The sequence below is a fragment of the Antennarius striatus genome, chromosome 5 (genome assembly GCF_040054535.1).
Source record: "Antennarius striatus isolate MH-2024 chromosome 5, ASM4005453v1, whole genome shotgun sequence".
Lineage (NCBI taxonomy): Eukaryota > Metazoa > Chordata > Actinopteri > Lophiiformes > Antennariidae > Antennarius > Antennarius striatus.
Window position 1 is genome coordinate 25,392,377 of NC_090780.1, and position 21,071 is coordinate 25,413,447.

Sequence of the window (21,071 nt, forward strand, 5' to 3'; positions counted from 1 at the left end):
ACACACACACACACACACACACACACACACACACACACACACACACACACACACTCAGAATTATTACTAATTCTTTAGCCGCTATTAGCATAGCGGTCTCTCTGCCAGCTGCAGAGTTGCATCATGGGTAGTAAGGATGAGGAGTGAATCATTACCTGTGTCTTTTTAACGAAGTTACCTATAGCTCTACAGCTAAACCTCAGCTAACGTCATTAATCGGTTCCAGGAGACGTGATGTAAGTCAGAAAAACGATGTAAGTTGAATAAACTCGTCTCCAGACTAAACAGGTAGCCACTCCCCTCGTCTTTGTTTATCAATGTATTTTAACGATATTTGGTTAATATGAATCCATTTTAATCTGACAATTACATTTTATTTTTGATATCGTACAGAAAAAGCGTCTCCGTCTCGTCTTCAAATGACGTAAACCGAGAATTACCTGAAACTTTGAAAGGGCGGGGCTTAAAAAAGTGGGTGGTGCTTAAGCAACAGGTGTTTTTTTAAGGTAAATTGATTCAGTTTTTTTTTTTTTTTTTTTTTTTTAATGACAAACTGTTTATTATTATTTATTTCTCCCTTATGGGGCCAAAATTATTTGTATCCTGAAATAAAAACTATTGGGTGACAAAAGAACAAAGTTTAAATTCATCTGATCAGCGATAAAAACAGAAGATGTGTTTCTATAATCTCAGATTAGTTAATCTCTGGTTCTAATCCCTCGGATTGAACAGAAAACAACTGAAATCAGAAACATGGATGAACTCTGTGGGTCTGAAGCAACAGAAGCAACAGAACGGTGACGGGGGGGGGGGGTGACGTGACGCTGGTGGGGGGCGTGGCTCCGGAGGCGGCGTCCAATCGGCTGGGAGGCGTTCGGAAGAGGAAGCGGGCGGCGGAACTCACCGGGAGGAGGGCGTCGGCCGGGTCGTACTGGTAGTCCAGCTCAGAGTCGGCGTCCAGCAGGTGGGGGTACGCCTGGGGGGCGGGGTCCACCTCGCCGTCCCCTGACAGCACGGTGGCGGCCGAGAAGGTGGCGGTGTCATTTTCCGGGAGGACGGCGCTTTCCGAGTGGGCGTCGACTTCCTGTTTGGGCCAGAGGAGCACCTCGGGGTCGTCGGTGTGGACGTCTGGGGGGGGCGTGTGAGTGGGCGTCTGGGCGGGGTCGGAGGTCAGAGGGGGGTCGGAGTCGTCCGGCTCACCCGCGGGGAAGGGCGTGGGCAGCGGCCAATCGGTGGAGGGCGCGGTGGGCGGGTCCTCCACACTCAGAGCGCCCTCGGCTTCCTGGCGGTCGGTGGGCGGAGCCTCTGTCACCACCTCCAGGGGGGAGGAGTCATCATCAGTGGGCGGGATCACCAGAGGCATCACGGGTTCCGGATCGCCGCTCAGACCGTCGGCGGCGGTGACAGGCACCGGCTCCGCCGTTGCCGTGGCGACGCCTGGCGTCTCGGGGTCGTCGTCGGTGACCAACACCAGCCCCCCCGCTATCGCTGCCTCTTCCTGTGTGGTGGCGACCTCTAGTGGGGGGGTCGGGGTGGACGGCAGCGTGGTGGTGGGCGGGGTTGTCGGCTCGGGGCCGGTCGTCGTGGGGGGAGGAGTCGTGGGGGCGGGGGGACTGGTCGGAGGGGGTGTCGTCGCGACAACAACCGGAGTTGCAGTCGTCGTCGTCGTTGGCGTGGTGGTCGTCACGGTGACGGTCGTCGGGGCGGCGGCGGTGGTGGTGGTGGGGGTGGGCGCCGTGACGGCTTTAATGGTTTTGGTTGTGGGCGGAGCCGAGGTGGGGAGTTTAAACTGGGAGGGGGAGACATGGGGGGGGCAGAAATAAACACATGGAGGGCAAATGGAAATAAATGAAGAACTGAAGGTGTTGTTAGTGTGTGGCTGCTTGTGACAGATGCATTATGGGTATTGATGCCATGCTGATCATGGATCCAAAAAAAAAACTGGAACTTTGAAATTAAATGAATTTTTTTTTGTTTCTTTTATTTGAAATTACAACTAAAATAAGTCACGCATTAGAAAGTCATGTGATCAAGAACACGCCCACCCCTTCACGCCGGAGGCGGGGCTTCAGAATACTCAAAAAGTGGCGAGGACCGACAGACAAGAGAGACTCGACTTACGTGCTGGTTGTAGATGACCACCCCCTCCCCACAGGTGGGCTTGTGGGTACACAGGTGTTGGTGGACGCACCAGTTACACCCCCATTGGCTCAAAACGCAACCACGGCAACTACACATGGGAAAAACAGGAAGTACACGTTAGAGATGCTACGCATCTGTGGAAAATAGGGTTTTTTTCTCCATAATTTAAGGGTTTTGGAGCTTTTTTATAAAGCAGGAAAGGATTCAAATGATTTTAGTTAATTTTTTAAATTAAAAATTAAATTAAAATCATTTTAATCTGTTCCAGCTTTATAAAAAAAAGCTCCAAAACCCTTAAATTATGAAAATGAGTCAGTTATTTCAAAAGGTTTAAATGTTTGAATTATGAGTTCAGTCACAGGACCAATTAAACTTGTCCAGTTTTTACTATAAATAAACTTTTTATTCTGAATTCAATCGAAGGAAATGTCTCGGTTGCCGCAGGCAGAGAAACTAAAATTAAATGAACTTGTTGTCGTCCAGTCTCCATAAAAGGAATTCAAAACATGCAGAACTTTATCAACAGTTTATCACTAGTTTTTTACTGACACACAGTTTTAGATGTAATTAGTTCGGTTTCTATTTACCTTAAAAACAAGATTTCATGTCTAGTTTCTACTGTATGCAGATGACACCATGTTTATATTCTATTATATATATATACACATATACAGTATATATACATACATATACACAAATACATACACACATATATACATACATATACACATATATAAAAATATATACATATATGTGTGTGTGTATATACTGTATATATAATATATACTATATATTATATATATTCTGGTTTATACGCAAGCGTGAAATCAAACCAGGATGGAGGGGGAGTGTTCGTGGGGGGGCAGGGTTGACGGACGGATGTGGGGGCGGGGACTCACGGCATGCTGCCGGACAGCTGCTTCACCGCCGTGCAGTCGTAGAAGACGAACTCCCTCTCGGTGATGGCGACGCGGCCGAAGCGCAGCGACAGCGTGACGGTGAGGAAGTCTGAGGAGACAAAACAACACGGCGTGAGAACCACTTCCTGTTTCACCCCCAGCAGCTTCCTGTGTGAGCGCGGCGGTGCGGCGGATGATGTTCCTGATGGAGACGGTTGGAGGACGGGTTCTCAAAACACGGCGAGAGCTGAGGGGGGGAGCCGGGGGGGTCCAGACTGACGCTAATGGAGGCCATGTGTTCTCCAGCCTCAGACATAAACACAGCCGGCGCTGCTTCTGCTGCTTTGATTTAAAGGGGCGGAGTCCTGATGTAGCAGCGCCGACCAATCAGAATTAACGTCCATCTCATAAATGACCACATTGTTTACGGACGCTGCGGCTTTACTTCATCACTTTGTCTCTTCGATCTGATTTGGCGTCTCCAGACCAAACACGCCGTCGGATGAGCGTCGGACGCCCCCCAAGGTCGAGCGACCGTTTACGTGACTTTGTTTGGCCGGCAAACGCGGATCCAGGAAACCCGAACGACAAACGAGGACGGGTCAGCGTCTGGTGGGAGGTTGTGTCAGGTGGGCGGCACTAAGCCTTATCCCGCCCCCTGGGGGGTCGTTCTGCCTGAGTGCTGCTACAGCAAGCTGCAAGGTCAGGAATGTAGGCATGGGAACCAGTATGTGTGTGTGTGTGTGTGTGTGTGTGTGTGTGTGTGTGTGTGTGTGTGTGTGTGTGTGTGTGTGTGTGTGTGTGTTTGGTTGGGTCCGACCTCTGCAGAGGCTTCACTTTTCATCCACGAGCCTCTTTAATCACCGACTTCCCCAACAAACTGAATAATGACCCCGCCCCTCCCACGGACAACCTAAGCCAATCAGAGCAAAGGGTCACTGGATGCAGCAGATTTATGGGGGGGCGTGTGTTAAATTACAGATGACTCCCTGCTGTGTAAAGCGGTTCCGAGGGGACGGATTGGGTCGGGTCGGATCGGCCGCCGTCGCCTCACCTTGTCCCGGAGGCACCATGGGTAGTCGGGCGGGGTCGGGGGAGTGGCAGCTGACCCCGCCTCCAGCGATGACGGCAGGACTGTGGCTGTCCAGGAAGTAGCAGGAGTAGGTTTCACCCTCGTCCAGCGCCGGGAGTCCCGGGATGGACAGAGACACCTGAGGACAGACGTCATTAAGCGCTAATGTTAGCATCTCAGGCGTACGCATCAAACGGTAATCTGACTCTTTTCATTCATTCATTCACATTCGGAACCGTTTTCCCGCCTTCGGGGGTCACGGGGGTTGCTGGAGCCGATCCCAGCGGACTTAGTGACAGGAATCGTGAAACCACACGAAAGACGAACGACCGCACAACTGGATCCGACCGAACCACCTGGAACGGGTGTTTGAGGAGGTGGGAGGAAACCGGACAACCGGAGAGACTCCCCCAGACAGGAGGGACTCAAACCCACAACCTTCTTGCTGTGAGACTCCGCCCACCACGTCACCCTGGTTTCCTGTTGTGTCTGACTAACATTTTCCCCTAGAGGCCAACAGAACCCGCCTAGAACCTCCAACCGTAGACTTCCTGCTTTGTTTAGACTGTTTGCTGACTGCAGCGGGGTGCATTCTTGCTGCTATCCGACGGTACCATCTCCCTCATCTCCCTCATCTCCCTCATCTTCCTCATCCACCTCATCTCCCTCATCTTCCTCATCCACCTCATCTCCCTCATCTCCCTGGGGGGCGACTGACTCTGCTCTTCCTCTCCTGCACCAGGCGTGACCGGACAGATCCGATCGCTATCTCCTCCCAACACGACGCCGCCTGAAGCCACGTCTCTCAGCTGATAAGAAACCAGGATGAGTTACGGCCAGGTGACGGAGGGGGGGGGCTGGGTTCTACTGTAGGTTTCTGGTGCTGGAGGGCTGGGGGGTGGGGCAGGTACAAACAGACTCCCTGTTTTTGCGGAACTCACCCTTCGGCTCTCGTCCCTGCTGATGTTGGAGGGGTGGAGCTCCTGGACGCTCAGACACTGCTGCTCCATGTCAAAGCTCCACAGCCATTGGCCCGGCCGGTTGCCACGACGACAGTCAGACTGTAACACGCACCTGCAGGGGGGAAAACACCCACCTGACCCGTTACCTCATGCTTTCGCCACGTCGACAGCCAAAACTTTCCAGCCAGGTAAAAAAACAAACTCGTAATGTTTTAGAAATCCGTGACGACGGCTCCTTCATCACGGATTCTTTCTGACTAAATCTGCGCGGGATTAGCAGGAAATGTTTAGAACCAGGCTCGACTTTTCTCCCCAGATACCCAGAAACCCCCCCCACCCCCGGTTGTTCCTCACCTGCCCTCCAGGACGCACCAGCCGCAGTAGGGGTCGTGGGCCAGCAGACAGGACTGGCAGTCCGGGTGCTGCTGGCATTCGGCCACCGGCCTCTTCTGGAGCTGGGGGCCAAACACAATCAGATTAAGTCCGACACATGTTCCAGATAATCCCGACTCCCATCGGAGCAGAACCTGAATACCATGTTGTGAGTCATGATGAAGAGGTGCTCCTCTTTCTGGTCCAGGATGAAGTCTGGATTGATGGCCGAGTTCTTCTGGACGGAGGTGACGGAGTACTCCTCCACCTCCCCGTTCGGCCCCAGGAACACCTGAGGAGCCCCACAAACACAGGAAGCAACCGCTGAGCAACCTTCAATTAAACCTCGAGTTGGGTTAGAATTAAAGTCAGGTTTGGTGAAGCCAGAATTTAAGGGAACGAGAGTCCAACAAACAAACAAACAAACAAACAAACAAGCACCAAAGAAGAGGAGTCACCTGAAGACATTTCTTGATTCCCACCAGTAAAGCCCACCAGGACCCCCCTTGAGCCCCCCCCCCACAGGGGCCTGAAGGTCCTTCAGTCCGGTTCAGTTCCCCAGACCGGACGGTGACGTTCCAGGATGTTTTCCCGATGCTGAGTTAATCCCATGATCCTCCAGGTATGTGGAGGGTTTTGGGTCGGCCCTCTTTGACCCCACAGCTCCTCACAGACGCACCAACCGGGATTAAAAACCGCAACCAATTATCAGAACCGAGTCCACCCTTCAGACGAGTCCAAGACGAGGAGAATAAAACAAGACAGAGTCTGCCGGTCGGTGGTCTGTGTGTTGGACCACCAGGGGCTCCAGGCTGAAACCGACGTATCGCTCGTCGGCGGTCGCGGCGCAGACAACGCCTCCATTAAAAACCACGATGCGGCGTTTCCACGGGAACCTGAATGAGTCCCTCTGTTGGGACGGAACCCGTCTGCCGGTCAGCGATGACAGTGCAGAACCCGCAAGCGGCGTAATACGTCCGCCGTGACGAGGCTCGGGGTCAGGCCGGCGCTGCCTGATGTCACCGGGTAAAAATACATTAATGGTTGTCATTGTGCGTCGGGGGCCGGTGCTGGGGGCCCCGACCACAAACCCCCATTGAGGAGGGAGAAAAAAAACCAGGACAAAGAGCCGACTGTGAGGAGACTCCAGATATCGACAGGACCCCCCCACAACCCCCCACAGGGCTTCAAACGATCGAAGATAACGAGAATAAATTCTGATCTAGAGCCCAAACATTGACTAAGATCCATTCCTGCTTCCAGATGAGTTCGCAGGAAGTGTTCAGGTCACTTCCTGTTCCTGGTTCTCAGTCCCCAACTCCCCTGACCTTCATCTGAACCCACAGAGGGGCAGTCGTTGGTGACCCAACCCCCACCGGTCACCTTGGAAACGCCACCGTTCCCAAGAAGACCGGTTTAAGAATATCTGCACCATCAAACCAAACAGACGATCAAACATTAATAAAACTCCGGTTCTGCGTTCCTACGAGTTGATTAAGGCTGCAGGGGAGGAGCAAACGGATGTTTAGAAGTTAAACTTCTTTAACCCGTCTCTTTTTCTTCCACCTGACAGAACAGAACTCTTCCTGCCGACCCTACCAGGCCTATGCTGGGGGGACGGCGGTCTCTGCTGCTTTTATTTGATGGAATATGGAACGAAACCCGTCTAAATTCCACCAATAAAATGAGATTGTATCTCATGACGGATCAGGATAATTCCTGGAGCTCTTAGCTTAGCCCGTTGTTGCACGCAGAGACTATTCTAGACCTCCAGAATAGTCTCTGTAGCGCATAAAATGAAAACCTGAGCCCGATAAACGATGACGTGGCGTTTAAAGGAACAATCCAGAGCGGCGCCAGAGTTGACCCTCACCTTGTGCAGGTTCCCCTTGGCGTCTCCCAGGAAGGCGATGGTATGCCCCACCCTCACACTGACGGCCACGGCGGTGAGACGGGCGGACGGGCTGTCCAGGATGGTCTCGGCCTCCACGGCCATCCTGCTGGCCATCGGGCTGGGGGTGTGGTCCGAGCCGCAGGGGTAGGCGTCCAGAGTGTTCTGTGGAGAACCGGAGAGATGCTGGTCATCAGGTTCAGGTTCAAACGTTTCATCTCCCCCCCGCCGCAGACGTGTGGTGGCACGTTAAAACCCCCCCAACGGGTTTGATAGAGGCTTCATAACAACAAAGATCTGTGTCAGTGTTGTGTCGGGATGGGATGCGGGAACTTTGTGTCGATGCAGGCCAGACTACTTCCTGGTAGATCCACCCACGACACATTTACACTCTGGTTTACCCTCATCGTTTGGGGTAACGGGCGACACGAAGACTGAAAAAACGAATGAGACAAAGTTGTACCTTGAGATATAAGTTTAATCCGTTCCACCCTCAGAAAAAAAGCCCCAAACTCCCTACATCACAAACAACAAGCAGATTTAGAATGAAAAGAATGAAAAGAAACACAAAAGTCAGGAGAACACACGAGCTACGTCTTTACTCCACCAACGAGAACGAGATCCGGTCTCACTGATGTCGTATCCATCCGCCAACACGTGGTAAAGATGTCAAACAAAAACACGGACAAAGCGACGGCTCGTATCTCAAAGAACTCGTACCTCGCTGTTCGAATCAGATCCTAACAGAAATATGTCCTGCTCTCTTTTTTGTCCTCACACATGATTTGTTGTTCATTCCTCGGCGATTAAATCAGGAGCCGGCCATAAAGCAGCAGTGTTCCTGGTGTGGTGAGTGAAATCCCAGCAGGATTTACCGAGGAGAGGATGGACTGAACAAACTCTCCACGCTTCCCGATGGCTTCTACGCTCTGCTTCAAAGCTTACAGACAATTTATTTTTGCTTCCCCCGTTTGGCAGGAGGGAGTCTTTGCTCTGGCGGGATGCTTGTTGTTTTTAGTTACAGGAAATATATTTTTCATGCAGAACGGCTGAAAGCAGGGGTCACTGCTTCTTCACTGGACGGTCTGAACATTGGGAAGTAGAGGCATTGAACCTGAGAGCTCTCCTGTCGGAGGCGGCGTGTTGTGATGGATTGTGTGTCTTTGGCTCGCCGGGTTTTTACCGATGGTCTCCTTATTTGGCCTGTTCTTAAAAAATAGACTCCAAGCGTACCAGCGCCGCTGAAGCCTTATCACACTCCAACTACAGTCATACCCAAACACTTTCACTGAAGTTAAACTTTTGCTCCAACAACATGGCAAAACAAACAGTTATAAATAGTCTCAGAGACTATTGATTAAGTTAACCATGGGGACTGAAGGGCAGTTTCTTATCCACATCGTGACAACCCAGCCATTAGAGGAAAACAAGCAGGGTTGACTGCTAAGAATAGCTTCGAATTACATTATGTCCCCCAAAATAACTATGAAGTTATGACGTCCAGTCTCGGAATATGGCCTGAAACGTACAGGCTTGGCGTGTCGCCGACGGCAGCCAGTGATTATACGGCAATCATACACGCTGCTGCAGACTGCAATCATCTGCACATTGAGGTGCAAACACCGAGGGCAGTCACAAGACAACAAGAAGTGATTGCTGACGCTGCATCTGGGCCGCTAATGCTCGGTAGCCGTCCTGATCCTGGTCTTCAACAACAAATCCAGTCGCCCACAGCTCAGATCTCTGCGTGAGAACCGGTAGTCTGGTGCAGATGGACCAGAACAGGGACGAAGCTGCTTCACTGTTGTTTGTCTGCAGGGACCCGACTGACAATCTACATCTTAATGATGCTATAAATCTCTTTTCAGCTCTGATTTCAGCTCTGATTTAATTCCTCCACCTTTCCTGAGAGACATGATACCAATATCTGTCCTGTCACATTAGTCTCTTTTCTGTACTTTTGACTATAACTCACGGGCAGTCATTGACTTCTCTCACGTTTTTCAACGGGGAGAGTTGAGCGAAACTCGCCAGTTAATATCAGGCTTTTAATCATAGTATTTATCGTCGTGACAACTGATCCAGTTATAGAACAGAGGATGGTGAACCAGAGTAAGACGGAACTTTTGGCAGCTTATGATACAACAAAGTTTGCGTACATCAGCGCTTATCTGGTGTCGCTCTGAGCAAAGCATCTTGGGATCGGTCAAGAATCCCAAGAACAGAAAGAAAACACGGATAAATATGAGTGATTAATTGGTACCCAGCGCTGGCAGCCAATGAGATCATTTTCTGCTCCACTGGGCATCTGTATCCCGTCTCGTCTCATTGCTGGTCTCCTTAGAACCTCGTCTCTGCCTGTTGTTACCCATAACCCCACATGTGTAACTAGTGCCAGCGATCAATCCCTCCCTGACCAGATATTCTGTAAAATTACCCAAGACTTCCCTCCAAATACAAATGGTCGCGTGCAAATAACACAACGTTAAGAGTTCCAGAGTTGAAGAGAGAGTTGAATTATTCTATCTTTCCTCAAAGCGTTATGTTTGGTTATTACAATGAATGAGTTTCTTTTCATAACAATACAACAAGTAACCGTCTGCTGAACTCACCTCTGGCAGGTTGGCACAGTTGGATTTGACTTCGTACTCGATGTAAGCTGCTTCCTGTCCTCCTTTTTTACCCATCTGGGTGTAGCAGAGGTCTCTGGTGGAGTTAATCCTGCGGTCCACATCCCCAAGGTTAAACATGCAGAGCGCCGAGTCCTCACTGGGTCGGGAGGAGGAAGCCAAATGAGTGGAGAAGACTCCAAGGAGCGTTTCGGAGTCTCGACTCACTTCACCATCCTTGGAGAATCCGAGTTGGACGGCTTGCAGGAGGTTGTAAATTTTCCCCGTCCTGGAACGACAGGTCAAGGGTACTTCCACGTAGGAGTAGTAGGCCTGGTCGTCCAGGCAAACGCGAGAAACGTAGGTACGGTACTCGCGCGACTGCGATCTCAGGTCCCGCCTGTAGAAGAGGAAGTAGACGTGCTGACGGTGGGCGAACGACGCTACGAAATGATGGTCATACTCCGAGAGGCGGCCAGCCACGGCCAACTTGGCGGTCTCCTCATACGAAAAGACGGGATCCTGAGCGAGGTTTCGGGTGGAAATCGGAGGGTGGCTGCTGGTGTAGCCCCGACCCACAAACAGCACTGGCTTTTTGTCGGGGTGAGAGCGAACCACGAGTCCCACGGTGCTCACGTTGGGGTGGTTAGCTGCTACATATTGAGTATCCACCGGTCTCTCTGTAGAGAAAAGTACTCTGTCCACCGACTCCAGACGGCGCTTCTGACAGATTCCTTGGTTGATGCTCCCGCAGGTGATGAGCTCCATGGAGTAGGGGTCGACCAGCAGGAGCTTGTTGTGGTTGCTTGTCAGTCTGGCCTGAGGGCAGCTGATCTCAGTGATGGGAGGTAAGCAATCCCGGCTGTCAGTGATGGGTCCAGTGTCATCCTGGAGCTCAAGTTTGAGGAATCGATCCAACTGGAACAGGTGATCTCGCGCCCCGATGTAGACCTGTCCGACACTCGGGTCGGGGTGCAAGGCCAGGTGCTCAAACAGAGTGTCATTCTGGACAAAGGTGAGGTAAAGGCTTGAAGGAGAGGAGTGAGATCCTTGGACAACAATAGGAAGTCGTGAGGGGAACGGCCAGCTGACGGCCAGCAGCAGGAGAGGCAGCAGGTTTGGGACTGCTAACGCTGAAGGACGACGCACCAATCCCGGAGGCATGGCGGTAGAGCTGGGGAAGAAGACAGGACCAGTTGTTAGAGAGTAGGCCTACATTCCCACGGAACAAAACACTTCATGTTCTAATCAACCCCTTCATAAAAACCCTCAGTATTGGCTTCTGGGCAAATTATTATCTGCACTGTAAAACTGATTTACTACCGCTTTTAACACAGGCGGTTTCAAGTAAATTATAGTTGATCTCTTGATTTTCTTTGCAAAAATTTTCTGAAACTGGTTCCAAAGCACAGCACCACAGACTTGGACTGGGGGATTGAGCATTTGAGGTCACAGGAAAGGGCCACAACCCCACAATGCCGTGTATTTTAGTAGGTAATTAGCGCATGAGGCCTTCAGACCGTCTTGATTTGAATATGTTGTTTCTAAGTGTTCCAGGAAGCTAGCTAATGCTGGGATAAAACCTTTCCGCTGGAGTCATTGGCCAACCCTAGTCACAAGTTCTTCTAAGGAAGCGGTAACAAGACTTGTGTGTAGAGTTTTTCACTAATGTGTCAAACACGTGTAGAAACTCAGAAGCAGGAAGAACTGATTAACAAACAAGGTTTTACGAGAAGTAGACTAGAACAAGACATAAAACCCAAACAGCTGATCTCCTTATAGTCTAATCTGGACACGTCAGAGTGTTTGAGCCATTGGGGAACATTGTTCTAGAACAATGGTCCTCAACCTTTTTTTGCACCACAGACTAGTTTGCTGTCAGCCAATATTTTCACAGAGGAATTTAATATGTGGCGAATAAATACAACAAAATAAAATAATCTGACAAGCATAAAAACTGGCAATTTGCAGCTTTCTATTTCTTTGACGTTGTAGGTTCTTCTACTGTCTCCTACTGGCTCCTTTTCCCAGCGCAAAGAAACTTTCCAATGATGTTTGCTTTTTGTTGGTTTCTGCTAGCTTGGGAATTTCATTTAAATTGTAATGTATTCTGTGTTAGCAGCCGGAGCAGCCCCTTTAAGAAGGTATCCATGTGACCAAGGCAAGCATCTTGACCCGGTGGTTGGGGACCACTGTTCTAAAACAGTCCAAGAACCCTACCAGAAAAGTAGAACCCCTGAAATACAAGTTTGGGCATTTATTCGATGAATAAGTCGGGCTCAGGTCAACCTAGTAAAACTATTATTGGATAAAATAAACTTTGCTTGTATTTTTAGAACCAATGACAACACCAGAAAGCATTTAACAGTATAAAGAACTGTCGGGCCATTCCTCTAACGTCATATCGACTGCTCACCATTTGCTTCCAGTCGTGTTTCACAGAGGCGTGTCACCTCCTGACCTCCCAGCGGCTTGGAGTTTAAAAACACATCCCTCTGGTCACAACCTGCAACACAAAGGACAGAAACATGAGGACGAGACCCCGGACTCATTTATGCATCAAATGCAGAGATGACAAACCACCGCCTCAGGGGCCAACCGCAAGCCGGCGTGTTTGCTAAAAAGACAGACCGGCATTCAAACACCTTGTGTTTTTTGGCATCGCTGCAGCGCGCTGAGAGTCGTGGGAAGCTCGTAGCCCATTGAAATTCCTGTCAGACTTGTGTCCGACTGACTACATCCGTTTCTGTGAGCGGAGAAAGCCTTTAGAGGAGGCCAAGTTAAGGACTGACAGTCCAAGAGGGCTTTCAGTGCCCCCACACTTGTAGTAGACAATCCTCTGTCATTGCTAGGATACAAGATACAAAACCCTTTGGTTTCAGAGTCTCTGTTGGAAAAACAAGTTCCTGTCAGGTAACACGACGGCATGAGAACTACGAGGAGGGCACAGTCCCCTTGAATCTGTAGCTACAAGCTAAATTCGTCAAACATTGCCTTGTCTCTAGTTATTAAATATCTCGATTATCCCTTCCACTCCAAAAACAGCCCCACCCCCCCCCTTTTACTGCCGAGGATAGCATCCACTTCTCGTCTTCCATCGCCTCCCAACAATCCGTCACCGGCACAGAGGCAGGATTATCTCTCACGGGTTCAGACGGGTCTCTTATCCAAAAGGAGGGTTGGGGGGGGAATTGAGGCGCACTCACACACACACACACACACACACACACACACACACACACACACACACACACACACACACACACACACACACACACACACACACACACACACACACACACACACACCTCCCTGTCCCAGTAGCAGCTTTAGAAAGCTCGCTTTGTTGATGGAACTCTCTAGCGTGTGGGAATGAGGCGAAGGCCTGGAAACAGGCCACAGACAAAAGAGGAAGCGCTCATAAAAATGAAAAAATAATTACTGGAGCAGAATAATCCCGCTCATTGATATCTATTTCATTCCAAATCTGAACCCACTCGTCAGGAACTTTCTTGCAAATGTTTGTTTTTCCAGTCGATGACGAGTTCGCGTCGGACTGCCTCCAGATGCCTCAGCAACCGACCCCGAAATTCATCATCTCTGAACCAGAAGCCAGACGTCTCTCTCTGACCTCTACCAGCACAGACGCTATTTTTCGACTGAAAGCCGCAGCCTGAACTTTGCAGCCCTGTGCGGATAATCCTGGGAGCAGCGGTCCGAAGCTTAACGGAGCAGAGACAGGAATGACTGGCATGCTAACTCACAGAAGCAATATTTCATCTAATACAGAGCTGCTCCTGTTTCCTCTACCCGGTGCTTCCTGAAAGCCGGATGGATTTCACTCCATTGTGTGTGACGGCGTCGGGTTCGGACGCTGTTTCTCGAGTCGCTCTTGAATTAGCAGGACGACTTCATCCGTCAGGAACATCTCCAAGTTTATCTTCATTTGCCTTTTGCTGAAAGCAGCAAACAAAACATCTAACATTATTCAACCTCGATTGGAAGACCAATAAACGAATCAGTGCCAGGTGAAGACACATGAGAACGAGACAATGGACTTCTGATTCGATTTGCCCACTTTTCCTCCCAAAAGGTACAAGAGTGGTGAGAGGAGAGAGGTTGACGTTTTCCAGTAAATACTTAATCGACTCCTGTACTTTCAAAGAATGGGCTCAACCACATTGCAGGAGTTGTAACTCTGGATATAACAACAGGAAGCAGAATTACCCTCCAAATCGACAGGCAGGAATCAACCCAAAAAAGTTAGCAATGATGAGCTGTTGTACCATCATGAAGCCCTCTGAAGCATTTTGGCTCCAGTTCAGCTTTGAAATACTCTCCGGATTATTTAACAGATAGTTAGCAGTCGTAGCTCTAGGTCATAACTTTGGCAACTTCACAGCAGAGCTACAGATAACAGGAAAGATAACAGGAAAGAACCTATTAAGCTCTGAAACCGAGGTAGATCCAGGACCTACCAGATTGTTTGAAAGATGTTTGGACTCTACTGATTGGCCATGGTGGTCTAGAAGGCTCAAGGAGGCATATAGAATCTCCTGGGCGCTCTTGGTTGATAGACTTTATCGGTAGCATGAAGTCCTTCAATCACTTACAGACTACTAAACCACTGCTTCATGAGAGACTATGCTGAAGTTATCAGGAAACGGCTTCAGCCAGGGTCCAGAACTGGACCAGAATCACAAAGACAGGCGGTTTCTGGGCCGGTACGAGCGGGACGGGACCAGCAGGGGATCGTACCTCTGGGACGAATCAAAATAGACCAACCTGAACCCACTACAAACGCCCAGACACTCCAAAGCACAGGGAAGCATTCCTCAGAGGCACATTCAATTGAGCCATCACTCGCTTGACTGGGTCCAACAATCTGGTGGACACGGGAGGATGGGAAGGGGGGGGGGGCATATCTGAAGCAAAAAGGCTGGCAGAGGGGCATTAGTGGCCAGAAACGGGGTTACATGAAGACAATGGTCAAAGGGGAAGACGGGGGCGACAGAAACCGGGGGGTACGGTGAGGAAAAGCGGCGCAAACATGTCCTCGTAAGTCTCAGCCCTCGCCGAGGACTGATGGAATGTGACTAATGATAATAAAGGAGGGGGGGCGGGCTGGTCATTAATTATATTACCCATAATGCCCCATTCAACACCCACTCACTCGTGGAACAAGGAGGGAAAATAAAGCGAGTTTCTAATTAGTGACATCATTGTGAGCGTGAACACACAAACGTGCACCAGCGCACACCCGTAATGAGAAGTCCTCCTCTGTACGCTCCAAACAAATAAACACACTCCACAGAGCCCACACACACACACACACACACACACACACACACACACACACACACACACACACTAAGTGGACGCAGCCATCTGCAGTCAGTCATTGGCTTTACATCAACAGTGTTTACAGACGACGCTTTAGTGGCTCTGAGAGCCGCCGGTGTTCAGTTACACCAACACCGGCCGTCGACATCCTCCTCCTCCTCTTCCTCACCACAAATGTTGCTGCTGTGATGGACGAGGTGTGGGGGCCACGAGGGACACTTCCTAAACAGATTGCATCAACATCTAAGTCACTGAAGTTGGGTTCTTGGAGGAGAAGCTGGATCCACCTGGACGGACCGTCCATCCCACGGAGGTGTGATGCGTTCAAGTTTGTCTGGACCTGAAGGCGTTTGTCAAACGTCTACCTTTGCATTCCACAACACAGCGTAGAGATAATTAATCATGAGCCGATTGTCCTTCAAGTTGATTTAGACGAATCTTCTAGAACATTAATCACCGTCAGAGCCTGATATGTGCGGAATTACAACTACAAGCTGAGAATGAGAAGTTCTTGATGGTCTTCATATGTCTGGATCTTTTCTAACGTGACTAAATACTTGTTGGTGATTAATAAAGACTTGACCAGAGGTTTCAATCCAGAAACAGGAAATCGACTAGAGTTCTACTTCCAGAACACTGAGATCAACGACACGGAGGTTATTCACACACAACCTCATTTAAATACCACAATCTGTCTTTATCAGACTCTTCTGTTCAACATGTCAGCCTCCCCGAGGCGCCTGGAGCGCTAACTTTAGCTTCAGAGTCATTTGGAGACTCTTAGAAATGTCAGAAAAGGAACCTTCTGTTAGGCGGTGTTGCTAATATGCTACTGCTACACCTCATTCCACCCAGTGTGCCGTGTTAGAACTCAGTTGAGATACGAGTTCTTTGAGACACGACTCATCACATATTTTTGTTTGACATACAATTAAAAATCCAAAATAAGGACACCACCACTGGTGGATGGATACGACATCAATGAGACCGGATCTCGTTCTTTACCACGTGTTGGTTATTTTGGTCATTTAAAATGGAAAAATATTTGGCTTGTAAGTCCAGTCACGGAACAAATTTAACTCGTATCTCAAGGTTCTCCTGTAGGTTCTCCTGTAGGTTCTCCTGTAGGTTTACAGTACTTTCCCTACATCACTCCATTTGCCCACCGGTACTGGTCGGCTCAGCCGGTTTGGCCGACTAGGAGTTATTTACAGAGAAACCCTCCAAGTATTGTTGGCCATTAAAAAAGAACACATTCCATCTCGGCTGATAAACTTCATGGGTAGAGAGGAGGAGGAGGAAGAGGAGGAAGAGGAGGAGGGAAGGACTTCATCATCCTGCGTTCTCTTCCTGAAATCCAGACATTAAAGCCAGCGTCGGGGCTCGGGCCCTTTTAAGGGATGAGGGCCATCCGTGACATGACAGCGGGCTCTTCTGGACATGTTTCAGTGGTCAGAAGAGCCGGGCGGGTAAAGGAAGTTCCCATGGTTGTTAAAATTTATGGCCCAGGAGAAATTGCCCCTGGGGGGTCAGAGGTCTAGCCTTGAGACAAGAGAGGACGGATATCCGGGTCTCGGGGATGAGCTCAATGTTCAAGGGGACGGTTTTGACCCAACGCCCGCATGCTTTCGTCGTTACCTCATGGTGAATCAGAGTTGTTTGCTGGTCTGTGATTGGATGAGACGCTTCGACTGTTTGCCAACTTTCATCCCAATTAAAGATTCTTTCACAAAAAGTAGGGCCAAATTTTCAAGGCCAACCGAGTCTCTCCTTATCCAAACCAAAACTACAAGACTACGTCCTGACTCTTCAAACACCACGAAGTAAACAACAAACAAAAACAAAGAGTAAACTTCAGAAATAACTGAAAAAAGACACGAAAAAACTCCAACGTGACGAAGAGGCGTGTCTCCAATGAGACGTTTAAGGGACATCCAGGAGATCCAGTGATCAGCGGTTATAAACAGTCACAGCTGCCAGACAGGAAGCCATTAAAGTCTGTTGGCTTTATCGGGATCGTAACTCAGGTGGGGACAGGTGCATCTGGCAGCGCACACATCATAAAGTATCTGCAGCCATAACTCCTGAACGCGCTCGAGGAGACAAAGCCGTAAAGTTCCAAGGCGACGCTGACGTCCGGTCGACCGCCGTCGATTCTAACGGAGGCCCGGAAACGCCCGCAGAGGTCAGACGGTGGCGGCGACGGGGTCGAGCCAAGTGTAACTCACCGCTGTTTGTTCCATCTCTGCACACTTTCCCAGGAAATTGGATCCGAGACGATAAGACCGGTTTGAAAGTCCTGAGTCGTGACGGTTTGCGCCAAACGGCGGGGAAACGGTGAATGCATTTCTGTAAAGTTTGCACTCGTATCCGTCACAACTACAGGTACAGCGTACCGCAACCGCAGGACGGTCGCCGTGGACGACGGCTGTCCGATGGGACAACAGACGGGTGGGGACACACACACACGTTATCATTACCAGCTTAAAGACCGCTGGACGCTGTGTTTAAGCGCTCAAGGCTGCGTGGTTCAACGGGCAGAGGGATCATTACCGCCTCAGACGCATCTGGGAAGGGCGAGGGGTGCGGGGGGGGGGGTATTTACACGGGACAGAATAAGCATTCCTGCAGCTCCAGCAGGAGGCGCCGTCGGGAACTCAGCGTCCAATTAAACCATTAAAAGCTCTAAACTCGATGATCTCGAAGCAACTTAGCCCAACGTGACCTTTGACCCCCGTTGGCCCAGCTGTGCTCAAAAGCATGAGTTAATAAGTTAGTTCTGGTGATGTGTGTGACGTGTGTATGCAGCACACACTGTGTTGTGTTTCCACGAGACGATGTCGTCACAACCAAATTACAACTTTGGTGCTCCGACTCGCCGATTATGGCGAAGAAAGTTACGTACAATCATCAGCACGAACGCAGCGACTCCGAGAGGAGGAACAGTCATTTGTTTCCTCCTGTCCTTTCATTATCGTCCCCGACTTGCAGTTTCCGCGGCAGCGACGGAGCTGGGAGGGCGAGCTAGCAGGCTAACAGGCTAACGTCGCCTGGATGTGGTTGGGGAAGCAAAGATTCAGGAAGTCGTCAGAGCTGCTGATGCACGATTCTATTTCTGCGAAAAACCACCGACACCTTGTAAAAACTAAAACAGGGTCAACCCAAGCCTTCCTCCACAGGGAACCGGTCCTAAAGTAGTCCAGGACCGCGGATCAAGACCCGGGTAGAGGTGGAGCGGGGCAGTAATTTGGTTTAACCCGCTCTGGAGGCGCACTCTGGTATGTTCTGTCGGATGCTGTGGATGAGCGCCTGAACGCACCACCGGCTCCTCCATATTCATGAGTCCAGTCCCCGGGGAGGGGCCACAAACCACCACCCCAACCCCCCCCGGGCCCTGACAGCTTGTTAATGTTCTCGGTGGAGGATTTCACGCCGGCGGCTCGACGCCGACTCCGCGAGTCGTGAAGTGATGTGTGGCTTCAGGTCTCCTAGCAACGGAGAGGAAGATGTTCTACCAGAAACATCAGCTTCAAACCTTCACTTTCTATTTCTGACTTTCTTTAAAACAAAGGGTTAAACCCCGAGGGAGGGGCGGATCAACTCAACGCTTCGTTTCCTCAAACACCAAAAACCTCCAGACCCAAACACGGACCAACGTTCTGATCGTCCGCTTCCGACGTAGCAAAGTCTGCGATGTTCCCTCGGATATTCGTGACCCTACTTTCAAAGGTGGCGTTTATGAAGGGCAGTGGAGGTGTGGGCGGCGCCCTACGACGGAGTGGGCGGGGCCGACCTGGACGCTCACACGTTTGTGGATTCATAAAGACGCCTTTCTGCTCCTGCAACAACAACAGGGGCAGTGTGGGGAGAGAGGAGGGTAAATGTTTGTGTGTGTGTGTGTGTGTGTGTGTGTGTGTGTGTGTGTGTGTGTGTGTGTGTGTGTGTGTGTGTGTGTGTGTGTTGCACAAAGAGCCTCTTTGTGGTCCCAGGCGGCTAACCTTGCTTTTCCAGAGCGTTGCGTCTATAAAACATCAGGGTGTGTGTCGCTCCTGGAGCGGCACTTGTCGTGCGACACACACACACACACACACACACACACACACACACACACACACACACACACACACACACACACACACACACACACACACACAAACACACACGTGTGAACGGAACCATAAACAGACCAGGATGCAGTCTAGAACCAGGACACAAACGCCCTCCTGCCCCCGGTGGGGAGAGGAGGCGCTGCACCTCAGAGTCGTTCAAATGTACCCGAGAGTCCTGGGGGGATGGGAGACGGGGTGTGTGTGTGTGTGTGTGTGTGTGTGTGTGTGTGTGTGTGTGTGTGTGTGTGTGTGTGTGTGTGTGTCTGTGCCGCGGCGGACCACCCTGAAGGTGGACCTACCATCGTGGTTTGGGCCACCCCCGGTGAGCCCACTCGCACCAGGCTGCTGCTAGACGGAGCAAAGCATGCTGGTCCGACAGCACCGGCCCCCCGGGTGTGTGTGTGTGTGTGTGTGTGTGTGTGTGTGTGTTTGTGTGTGTGTGTGTGCGCCTCATTTCCCCCCCAACCCTCCTTTTGTTCCTCCACGCCAGACCCGGAGCGACAACGGTTCACGGCGTCGGAGGAGAAACCCGTCGGCGGAGGAAGACGCTTTGAGACGCGACTGAAGCACAACTTCCTGTTGTGAGTGGGCGGTCCATCGTGTCACTAGAGGGCGCCGACGCCTCCACCTGAGTTCCATCCGTTCTTTGTCCTCTGAGGACGCCGGCGCCTTCGGGGCGAACCTAAATCACACCTGAACCGACTCGCGTGACTTTCCTTCGCCTCGGGGGGTCAAAAGGTGTCGGGGGGGCATCGGGGTCGATCCAGTCCTGGGGGGTCGTTCCGTCGCTCCGTCCTAATGTCAAAAAAAAAAAAAAAAAGCAGCTGCCAGCCTTTCCCGATCTTCACAGATGGATGCTCCCGATGCTGTTCTCCTGACCCGGTCCGGGCGGGGGGGGGCAGGGCAAACAAAAGGCAAACGATAAAAAGGGGCAGGGATAAAAAAAATTGGGAGCAAACATTTTTCTGGAATAACTTTAAATCCACTTTATTCCCTTTGGAATAAACTCAACATTCCAGCGTGAAGTCATGACACCGCCGATGCACGAGTGTGTGTGTGTGTGTGTGTGTGTGTGTGTGTGTGTGTGTGTGTGTGTGTGTGTGTGTGTGTGTGTGTGTGTGTGCGCGCCCCCCCCCCATCAATCCCTCGCCATAAATACTGCAGAATCTCCAGAGTTTAAAGCTCACACCGGGAGCGTTTCTCTCTTTGCCCCCCCCCCGTTGAGAACCTGCAGAGCTCTAAAGGTGAAGCAGGAGGAACGGCTTCACTTCACTGAAACACAAAGGAGGAAAATTTATCTTTTCTGAGAAGAACAGAAGGATTTTATTTTTCCTGTCTGGGGGGGGGCGTTTGTTTTAGTGTGTGTGTGTGTGTGTGTGTGTGTGTACACACCCCCACGCTAACAATCTCATCCATCATTCTGCTCCAGACAGCGCATCACCCCCCCCCCCCTCCACCACACACACACCTCATTACTCAGGGAGGCGGAGCCTAGCATCAGCCGCCGCCTCCGCCTGAATCATCGTTCACGACCCGACCGGGTCGGAGCGACCCGACCTTGAAGTCAGGTGGGGGCAGCGCCGCTTTGTGACACCAGGGGGCGGAGCTACAGGAACACAGCCGGGCGAGACGCCCCCCCGGTGAAGGAGGGGGCGGGGCCTCAGGAGGTCGT

The 21,071-nt window shown here is 50.8% G+C and overlaps 1 protein-coding gene across 1 annotated transcript in view; it reads right to left on the reverse strand.

Annotated features, from left to right (window-relative positions):
* The window catches only part of plxnb1b (plexin b1b), a 50,136-nt gene that overhangs the window by 10,308 nt on the left and 18,757 nt on the right, over positions 1-21,071 (reverse strand). Inside the window, exons 2-11 of the mRNA XM_068314430.1 lie at positions 12,364-12,453; positions 9,951-11,121; positions 7,321-7,503; positions 5,611-5,739; positions 5,430-5,530; positions 5,055-5,187; positions 4,096-4,252; positions 3,042-3,150; positions 2,122-2,230; positions 905-1,789 (exon numbers count right to left, since the gene is read on the reverse strand). Coding sequence (XP_068170531.1) covers positions 905-1,789; positions 2,122-2,230; positions 3,042-3,150; positions 4,096-4,252; positions 5,055-5,187; positions 5,430-5,530; positions 5,611-5,739; positions 7,321-7,503; positions 9,951-11,111 — 2,967 coding nt within the window. The 5' untranslated portion in view covers positions 11,112-11,121; positions 12,364-12,453. The remainder of the gene's footprint in view (positions 1-904; positions 1,790-2,121; positions 2,231-3,041; positions 3,151-4,095; positions 4,253-5,054; positions 5,188-5,429; positions 5,531-5,610; positions 5,740-7,320; positions 7,504-9,950; positions 11,122-12,363; positions 12,454-21,071) is intronic.